The 10,523-nt window shown below is 48.1% G+C and overlaps 2 protein-coding genes across 2 annotated transcripts; both read left to right on the top strand.

Annotated features, from left to right (window-relative positions):
• Positions 1-8,063: 8,063 nt before the first annotated feature.
• Positions 8,064-8,919, top strand: J4E86_011809 (uncharacterized protein; the record flags this gene model as incomplete). Its single annotated transcript, XM_051452291.1, has 2 exons — positions 8,064-8,096; positions 8,650-8,919. 2 exons carry the CDS (start codon positions 8,064-8,066, stop codon positions 8,917-8,919), a joined length of 303 nt encoding a protein of 100 aa, XP_051296544.1.
• Positions 8,920-9,123: 204 nt separating this feature from the next.
• On the top strand, positions 9,124-10,198 carry J4E86_011810 (uncharacterized protein; the record flags this gene model as incomplete). Its single annotated transcript, XM_051452292.1, has 2 exons — positions 9,124-9,773; positions 9,901-10,198. The coding sequence occupies 2 exons, from the start codon at positions 9,124-9,126 to the stop codon at positions 10,196-10,198; spliced, it is 948 nt and encodes a 315-aa protein (XP_051296545.1).
• Between the last annotated feature and the right edge of the window lie 325 nt (positions 10,199-10,523).

Raw genomic sequence — 10,523 nt, forward strand, 5'->3', positions numbered from 1 at the left:
TGGGTGTTGGGGGGTAGATGGGCTGGGTGTTGGGGGTCAGAATTTCCTCGCGAAAAGCGGGAAACCCTAGCGCTAAGCCACTTTAAGCGAATGTAAGGCCTCACACCCGGCCTCATATTGGGTAGGCAAGCGGGCTTAATAGCCTAGATAGGCTAGATTCCGGCCCTGCAGAAACGATAACTACCTAGTTCTCTTAAACTAGCTAGTTTTGTCTGTCTTTACAGCTTTAGCTATTACTTACATATCCTCTTTAAGCTATTATCGCACGTTCTACTATCCGCTAAGTTGCTGTTAAACGACCTAATCTTAATCTAGTCTTTCTCTATTTTCTCTAATACCTAAATTAACTATAAAATAATTCTGCAACCCTCTACTATAGAAAAATGTCTACACTTTTATAGACTTATATAACACGCTTTTATTACCTGTCTACGAAAGCTCGTGCAGTTTTCTATAGTATATCTTTATGTTGTCTTTGTCTATTGTAATAAAGCTGCACCTTCGATACTTAAGACTATCTAACAGCGTTCTAAGCTCTTAAATAGGGCATACCGGCTACTCTAGGGGCTCGATTTCTTTTAGATTAATAGTAGTAAACTATGCGAAATAGTCTACTACCTGTCGTCGCACTATAATAGAGGTTCTATACTGTTCGCGCAAGTGCCGGTTAAGATTTATTACTCTAGTACGGTGCTGCTTGTAAACTAGCACGCTATACTTACTAAGAAAGCAGAATATAGCATTGTAGTTATCTCTAGAGATTTTGCGGGGCTAGTTATATTAATCTGCGTATTATGCACTAGAGTTATCTTGCTACTTATTAAGTTTAATAGGCGCTCGGCTATTCTAAACAGAGTTCTCTATTGCTGTAGAACTCTAACTCTAAATGCAGAGAATAGCGCTACGCCTATTAAGCTTCTAGAGACTAATAGCGTATATAAATCCGCGCTAACTTTGTATAGGCGACAAACTTAAATAAGTATGTTATTACTAGGTATTAGGGGGTAGATAGGCTAGGTGTTAGAGGTTAGAATTTTCTCGCGAAAAGCGGGAAACTCTAGCGCTAAGCCACTTTAAGCGAATATAAGGCCTTATACCCGGCCTTATATTAGGTAGGCTATATACCTCTTCTAACTCTACTCTCTAAGTAAGATAAACTTACTAAGCGTAGAATATATAGTAAATAAAGTAGGTAAAGTATTAGTAGTATTATTACTTTATTTACGCGCGCTATAGAAGTTTAAAAGAGAAGGCGTAGAATAAATTTTCTTAGCTTCGCAGCTAGCAGCGTAACGCGCGTAGCATATCTAGTAGCGTCTCTTCGCACTACGCAAGTACGTAGCTAGTAAGTTAAACTAATTTATAGAGGCCTATCTTAACTTAAGCTAAACTTATCTAAGCTACGCTATTCTAGAAGCCTAGGCTAAGATCTAATTCTTGCTAAGGTGTCTAGGTAGTAGAGGTAACTATATGCAAAGGTTTATAGATAAACTAGTGTAGCTATCTATAGCTACGTAGCTAGTCTATATTTTTATTATACTCTAGTTCTTAAGACTAGTATATAAACTTCTGCGCCTCGCTTATAAGGCGAGCCTCTTTATCTGCTTTAATTTTAAAAAGCGTAGTAAGTTTAGGCTTAAGATTAGCGTTATTATTATAAGAATATAGTAATTCTACAAGAGAAGTGTCTGCTTTCTTAGTAGCTACGCGCTAGTACTTAATATAGCTATTCTATAGTATGCACTAAGCCTATAGAGAATAAGCAACCTCTGCCTTTAGTATAGCTATATTATATAAGTTATAGATTATACAGACATATATCTAAAAGTAATTCTAATTAGTTATCTTAAAATTGCAATCTTTATAAGCGTAGCTAGAAACTAGTGTAGTAAGAAAGAGGAGTAGCGGGCTTCTATTAGGCAGAGGCTAAATATTATTATATATTTGCGTAATAGCTACTATTTAAAACGCTGCAATAGTAGGCTTACGTAGGCAGGCGTAAATATAATACGTGTAGGCAAGATAGGCGTTAAGCCTTTAAAATATAATTACGCTCTTATAAGTAGTATAAAAGAGGTAATTATATTTATAGAGGTAAATAATAGACATTAATATTATAGCAGAGAGCGTAGAGAGCGTTATAGCGCGTAGTATAGTAGTAAAGAAGTAGTAGAGAGGTAGTAGAGAGGTAGTAGAGAGGCAGTAGAGAGGTAGTAGAGAGGCGATAGAGAAGGTAGAAGAGGCAAGAAGATTATTATAGGGGGGGAAAGGGAGGCGAGAATAGGGGTGTAAAACCCGCGCTAACGCGACTAACAGGGAGTGGAACCTGCGCTAATTATAAATCGCAGTGGAATTCCAGGCAGTCGCTTAGAGGTAGGAGCTACTTGCTATTGTTCGCTGTTTCGAACAGTGGAGACCAGAATTAGAAGGCGCTGCCTTCCCCATCGATGTGCTCAGCGACCATAAGAACCTGCAGTACTTCGCCACTACGAAGCAACTAAGCCACCGACAAGCCCGCTGGTCCGAATACCTATCACGATTCCAGTTTACGATTACGTACCGACCTGGCAAACACGGTGAGAAGCCCGACGCTCTCACCCGTCGCTCTCAAGACCAGCTCGCTCAAGAAGAAGCAAGACAAGCCCGGAAACAGACTCTATTGCGTCCTGACCTGTTCCGAGAACCCGTAGCAATTAGACTGGTAGAGACGGATAGATCCATCCAGCAGATTATTAATGATGAGTACCGTCCTGCTGACGATGGATTACCTGAAGACCCGTTTATTCGAGGAACGCTGCAACTGTTGCGCGACGGTGCGCGGCGCTCTAAGACGGTTACACTTAGTGACTGCGAGGACCGCGAGGGTCGCCTCTACTATCGCAACAAGTTAGTGTTACCTAACAGCGACGAACTCAGGATTAAGATCTTGCGAACCGTCTACGATTCCCTATTAGGAGGCCACCCCGGCCGAGGAAAAACACTTGAACTAATCCAGCGGGAATACTACTGGCCCCGACTGTTTGAGACTGTTCGCCGTTATGTTTCTTGCTGCCACGTCTGCCGACGTTCGAAGGCTTCGCGTGAGAAATACCACGGCCTGCTAAAGCCGCTACCCGTACCCGAACGACGTTGGGCAGACGTCTCTGTCGACTTCGTCGTTGACCTGCCAGAATCCGAAGGATACAAGAACATTATGGTCGTCGTAGACCGCCTGTCTAAGTACCGATACATGATCCCCTGCGATAAGATAGAGGCTTCTGACGTAGCACGTATGTTCCTGCGCTACGTCTGGTGTAATCACGGCCTCCCGGATACGATAGTCTCGGACCGTGGCAGACAATTCGTATCTGCTTTCCATGACGAGCTGTGCGCTCAACTGAGGATAGACCCGCGCTTCTCAACCGGCTACCACCCTGAGACAGATGGACAAACGGAGAACGCTAACGCTGCGATGGAACAAGTCCTACGTGCGTATACGAACTATCAACAAGACGACTGGGCTCAATGGCTCCCCACCGCTCAGTTCGAAGCTAATAATACCGTCTCCGAGTCTACTAGAGTAACCCCGATGATGGCCTGCTACGGTCAGAACCCACGAATGGGCTTTGAACCGCCTACTAATAAGAAACGACCCGCATATCAAGCTCTACAAGCTAGCGAGGTTGACAAAATGATCGACAAGATGCGCGATGTTACAGAATTCATCCGCGAAGAATTAACCTGGGCTCAAGCCCTACAACAAGAATACGCGAACCGAAAGCGCTTGCCTGCACCAGCATATCAGATTGGTGACGAAGTATGGCTAGACGCGCGGAACATCCGAACGCAACGAGCATCTAAGAAGCTTGATTGGAAGAATCTTAGCCCGTACAGAGTAGCTAAGAAGATCTCTTCCCACGCGTACCGTCTCGAACTACCCGATTCCATAAAGATACACCCAGTATTTCATGTGTCCTTACTCCAGCCTGCTGCGCCAAGACAGGAGTACCTGCCAGGACAACTTGTTCTACCGCCCGAACCTGTTGTTGTAGACAACGAAGAAGAATACTTTGTAGAAAGTATCGAAGACCTCCGCTACAACAAGCGTCGTAGGCAACATGAATACTACGTCAAATAGACAGGCTATGATAAGATGACCTAGGAACCTGCTGCAGACCTAAAGGATAACGCAGCCGTAGCTGGGTTCCATAAGAGGTTTCCTGACATGTCGGAGCCACCTGAAGTGATGCAAGACAACTAGACTGCTACACTATATAACGTGATCTCTACTCGCAGGAGCTCGAGAGTAAGAGGGGGGTACTGTCACGGTAACTACCGTGGCTAACGTGACACCTAAAATCTGTTAATTAGCTAGCTAAGGCCTAAGCGCCGCGCACAGCTCTTAGCTATATCTTTTTACTGCCTTTGCATTTTGCTCTGCTCCTTACGCAATGTCTTATACTACACTAGATACTGTACGTAGCTACAATTAACGCTTCTTATAAGCTCTTAACACGTGCTCGTAGCGTCTTGTGACAGGTTAACTTTAGGCTCTAGAGCGTTAGCAACATAAATGTAGTTACTGTTTAGAAGCAGCCTTTAAGAGAGACGAAGTATTAAAATCTACAATAAGTAATAGCGGTTAACCGATACAAAAAGCTACTAATACACTCTAACCCAGATTCTCACAGCGCTCTGAATGTCCTATCGGTCGGAGGATAGCCTTTAGCTTGCGACTCGAGAAGATTTGATATTACCTTAGCTATCCTCGAGATAGAGGACCCATTTTCTATAATCCGCGACGCTTCTTTATATAAACGCGCTATGCTGCCGCTATTGTGTAGGAAACCGACCCCAAGAACGTGAGGTCTTTTATGATTCCTGGCCTGTAACCAGTCGTTCAAAAGATCTATATCAACGACTTGGTCGAGTCGAATGATGTCCATGCTCGACGTTTTGATGCCAGCCCCACGTCCGGCGACATTGGGATCTTGCTGCTCGATAGTATCTACGTACAGTACTATATAGAGCACACAGACTAAACTGCCCATAATGTCAAGTACTGTTGCTGGTCTGGTGGTGCGAAAGTGTTGAAGGACCTGCGCTGCGTAGTACAAGCAGTGCCTTGCTCTGCTGACATTCTGTGGTACAATGTTTAAAAGTTGAGATCGGGCGTTGCTTTGGCCTATGTCTGTCGTCTGCCATTTAGTATAAGAAAAGAGTAGCGATAATGGCGTAAATGAGAGAATGGCAAGAACTCGAGAAAGCAAAGCAAAGTAATTCGAGCTGGTGCCAGCATCCGTTTCGCGCAACACCTGAGAGCATCCTACTTGTGACAAAGCATCGAAGGCTTTCTGAGAGAGCGTTGTCACCATGCCCAGAGCTGGACTCGGTTGACTAGCAGTAGTGCCAGTAGAGCCAAGTCCCATAGCTAGAAGGAAGTCGCTCTCAGCAGCTTTGTGCAATGAGGCCGAAAACAGGATCGCAGACTTGGTCAGTTGCTCCAGACTCGCCGGCGCTACATCGCCGAGACCAATACGTGCAAGTAGAGCACAAAGAGTTGGTGAAGGTTGCGGTGGCGGGAGAAGGTGCCACTGCTCGCAACTCGATGACCAATACGAATCAGCGGTGGGTACCGGGGTTTGCAGCTCAGGAGTTGAGAGCAGAGGAGGAAGCATAAGAAATGTTGCGTAGAGACACTCGGAAACTCCTTTTGTAAGCTAAAAGCCGAGAGAGGGTTGAGTAAGGATCCAATGACTTACTATAGGTAAAGTGGACGATCCGCCGTTTGGCTTCTGCTTGTATCCATTGGAACCATGTGTGGTTCCCGTCTTCCGTGGATGCAGGCGTGTGCATCAAGGTGGCCTCTCGAGACAGCAACAGGCGACAAAGGGTAATGAGGATATTCCGGTAAAACTGCAACTCAACTGTAATGCTCCACTCGCCCGAGAGCCAAAGATTTTGCTGGAACAACAAGTGGGATTGCGCACAGGTCAAGATGTTAACACTCGATAGCTCTCGAAGCTACAATGTATTGGATATCGCATCAGCATCAGCTCAACATAATGTATTGGCTCGGGGGTGGGCCTTACATCTCTTTTCACCATATACTGGGCAAGTCGCTGCAGGAGTAGAACATGATCATGATGGTGGTGTGCTTGGGAGTACCGACTGCCGAGACACACCACACTGAGAACCAGCTGCCACGTCTCGGGTGACGCCTGAAAAGTCGGAACGTGCAACAAAGGCATCAGTGGATGAAAGTGCTCAAAATACAATTGCATGTATGTATCGAGATGTCGCAAAGAGGGGAAGTTGGCGTCAAGCCCTTGGGCCTCATGATGTGGCAGTCCGGCTTTGATGGCTTGGATCATGTATGCTCGAGTCTCTTCGGTCACAGGAGGTACATGAGGAATGTTCTCCGCGATCAGGACGTCTTCTTCTTCCGCTGTCAGATTGTCCTGTCCAATAAAGACCTCAACGGCCTCCACAGCTCCTCCCTGTGTTGCTTCTGCACCGAAGCTATTCTGCACACTCTGGTCATCTGCAAGTTGACCAGCGGCAGCCAAAGCGGCGTCTCCGAAGCAAAAGTCGGCCAATGTCCCAGCTTCAAGAGGGGGCACTGGCGAGAACGGGAGCAGGAATTGAGTAGAGGTCAAGAGGGCGTCCCATGTAAGGTCTGGCTCGAGACTAGGTTGGACCGGAACACAAGACATCGGAGTCAAAGGCTGCAATTGCTGAGAAGGCGAAGAGTAGATAGCGGATACGCCATCATCGGCTACAGGCTGTGCAACGAGGATAGTCTCAGTGTCGTCGTTGCCAGGATTTGGTTGGTATAAGCAGCGACGACCTTTGTTCGTACACTTGGTACAAGGTGCCGGCCTGCGGCCATCGCAGCGTTGCTTAGCTCTGGCGCAGGCTTCGCACGCACGATATTGTTGACCTCGCGAGAAACGAGAATTGTTTTGCGTCCATTCAGCGAGGGCTGCAGTGCCATGTGTGCCGACATGGCGTTTCAAAGTGTCCCTTTCTCCCCCGGAAAGTCAGCCACAAACGTTATACAAGACACATTGCATACAGGCTAGGCTCTTCAAGGTAGGGAGAATGCATACCTCCGAGAGAAGGCTGTCTTACAGAGATGGCATGTGTAAGAGCGACGGCCGGAGTGACAGTCTAGATGTCGAATTACGTGCTCGCGCCGATGGAAGGTCTGCCCGCACTCGGGGCACGTTAACGATGCGGACGACGAGGAGGCGGGGGAGGAGCCGCATTGGGGGCCAGTGCCGTCACTGACACCGTCGACAGGGCTATGGTTATCGTTATCGGCATTACAGCCTTCGTCAGCAACAGCGGAGGCATCTGATTGCATGTTGAAGGATATGCTGAAGTGTGAAATTACTGTGTGTCGGTAGAGAAATATGGAAAAAGACCGCCCGGTTGCAAGAGCCTCATGGCACTGCCTTTCGGATGCTGCATTCTGCGCGATTCGACCAAGGTACTTATACCAGGCCGCAGAGGCAGGTTTAGAGTGCAGCAGTCATAAGCACCTTGCTCGGAGCTTCGGGAGACAAGTGGGGCATTAATACGTAGCCCTTTGTTTTCTTTTTTTTTAATTGGTTCGTAATCTCCAAGCGGTGTAGGTTGCTCCACCATGGATATGGGGAAGTGTGGAGGCCGAGTCAGAGAGTGTGGAGGCGGGGTCCCGAGATGCCTCGGCCGCTCCCCACAATATTACCATTACGTACCATTTACCCAAGTTTAAAGCGCCGAGCCGCGTTATTCCCGATATGACAGTTGGCCTACAGAAAATAATAAAAACCAAGCAGTATACCACGAAACCTAGGCTTACAGAGATGCACGTCTAGCTTTAATAGGACAGCGTCTAGCTAGAGAGGAATAAGGCCTGCGCCGCGGAAAGCTGAGCAGATATTGGCTAGCGTGAACGCTCAATCAAACGCTGCCTTAAAGGCTGGCAGGAACTCAAGCTCAGGTCATCGGCGTCTCGTGATGGTTCTAGCCAATGCAAGAGCTAGGTATGGTCTCAATAGTTCTGGCCCTCGGACGCTCCCGGTACCTCAATCCCGATGCTCATGCCGGGATTTCGGATGGAAGCAGCAGTACGTGGAGATAGTGGTCCCCCCGACTTCGCGATTGCGGGGGGTCCGGGTGGCTGTAGCAAAGAAGCCCGCCCGCGACCAGTGACCAGCGCAGGGCAAACACAATGAACTACTAATAGAAGAAATGCCTCCCTCAAAGTCGGGGAAAATTCCTTAAAAAAATTAAAAGAAAAAGAAAACCCGATCTGCATACCGAAAGGCCAAGGGATCCGTTCAATATGGGATCTATCGCCGCGCCAAACGCCAAAGAGCAGGCTAGCTGCTGGGTGCCCTTTAATGATCAGCCATTGCACCATCCCCGGCGGCTCAAGGTCGCTTGCATTGGTGCCGGATTTTCTGGCCTTCTTTTCGCGTATAAGTGCAAGTTCGATAAGCAACTTGCCCCCTGCGTCGATTTGAGAATTTATGAGAAGAATGCCGACGTGGGAGGCACCTGGCTCGTCAATCGATACCCTGGTGTTGCATGCGATGTAAACAAAAAGGCCCAAGTTTCTCCTCTCTTGCGATATGCACAATTGTTACATGACTAAATAATGGCTTGTGGGTTGTCTAGGTCCCAGCTCATATTTACGCATTCCCCTTCAAACCGAATCCTAACTGGAGCTCCTTCTACGCTGGCGGCGCTGAGATTCTCCAGTACATCAAGGACACCACAAAGAGGTACGGTTTAGCCGACAATATCCAGTTCAAGGCCGAACTGACTTCAGCCGTCTGGGATGATGCGAATGGCAAATACCATTTCAAGCTGGTCAAGGACGGCGGCAGAACAACGGAGGAGGACGTTGATGTTCTGATCAATGGCACCGGATTCCTAAGCAAGTGATCGTGGCCGAAAATTCCCGGCCTGGAGACCTTTAAAGGCAAGTTGGTCCACACGGCCGACTGGGACGAATCTATTGAATGGAAAGGGAAGAATGTAGCGGTCATTGGCAACGGCTCCTCAGGCATCCAGGTGGTTCCCGAGTTGCAGCCTGCCGCTGCCAAGCTTGTCAACTACATTCGAGGGCCGACGTGGATCTCGCCAAATATGGCTGCCGAGTTTACCCCCGACGGCAAAAACTTTGCGTTTTCAGAAGAGGAGAGGAAGAAGTTCAATGAGAGCCCGGAGGAGCTTCGGAAGCTGGGCAAGGACATCACTCACGGCTTCAATAAACTCTTCCAAATGCTGCTGGACGGTAGCGAAGCGAACAATGCCGCCCAAAAGGTGTTCAGAGAGCAGATGGAGGAGCGTCTGGGGAGAGACCCTGAGCTCTGCGCGAAGCTCATCCCTACCTACAAGGCTGGATGCCGACGCTTGTCGCCGGGCGAGGGTTATCTCGAAGCTCTCCAGGAGCCCAATGCGAGGATCGAATTCGGTCAAATCAAGGAAATCACAGCGACAGGCATTACCACCACAGACTCGAGCGATGACTTTGACATCATCGTCTGTGCTACCGGCTTCAACACCAGCTTCATTCCGCCGTGGCACATGGTAGGCAAAGGCGGCGCGGTGCTTTCCAAGCAGTGGGAAGACCATCCAGAAGCATACATCGGAGCCTGCGTGTCGAATTTCCCCAATTTCTTCATCTTCACCGGCCCTAACAGCCCGGTCGCGCATGGAAGCCTGATTTCGGTTATGGACTGGACGGCCAACTACATCGGGCAGTGGTGCAAGAAGATTGCCATGGTTGATATCCGGTAAGTTTCTTTCTCTCTCTCTCTCTCTCTCACACACACACACACACACACACACATACACACACACCTTTGTTATGGAAAGCTTTAGAAGTTAGGTTCGAGACTGACACTTTCCGGTCTTGTCTAGGTCCGCTACCGTCAAGCAAGAGGCGTCTGCAGAGTACAATGAATACACGCAAGGGGTCCTGAAGCGTACTGTATGGACATCGGGCTGCCGATCATGGTTCAAGAATGGCACCGTGGACGGCCGCGTGTTTGCCATGTACGGCGGGAGTGTTCTACACTACAAGGCGTTGACGGAGAGCTTCAGGACGGAGGACTTTGAGCTTGAATACTGCAGCAAAGATCGGTTCCGGATCATGGGCAACGGCCTCACTTCTCGCGAGGTGAATCAAGAGGACCTGGCATTTTACGTCGATAAGTAATTAAGAGAGCAAGCAAACTTGATACATATTTAAAGAAGCCTATCTATCTGTACGCTGTATTTGTCTATCTGTCTGTCTGTCTGCCAAAGACACGCAGAGACTGGTCCGCATCTTCTCATTTCTCTCAATCAATTCCATCTATCACAGAACAAGCCAAGCGGCTGGCTGGCTTCGTAGTTAGTTAGTGTCGTAGGCTGCCTCGACCAACCAACCCGCCTTAGTTAGTTGCGTTTGTAAACACAACCCGACTCCATGTGGTGGTGGTGGTGGAGGAGGAGGAGGAGGAGGAGGAGGAGGAGGCGGGAAATGCTGCTGCGGGGTGGGG

This window comes from Alternaria arbusti (assembly GCF_024043155.1).
Source record: "Alternaria arbusti strain BMP 1465 chromosome Unknown scaffold_53, whole genome shotgun sequence".
Classification (NCBI taxonomy): domain Eukaryota; kingdom Fungi; phylum Ascomycota; class Dothideomycetes; order Pleosporales; family Pleosporaceae; genus Alternaria; species Alternaria arbusti.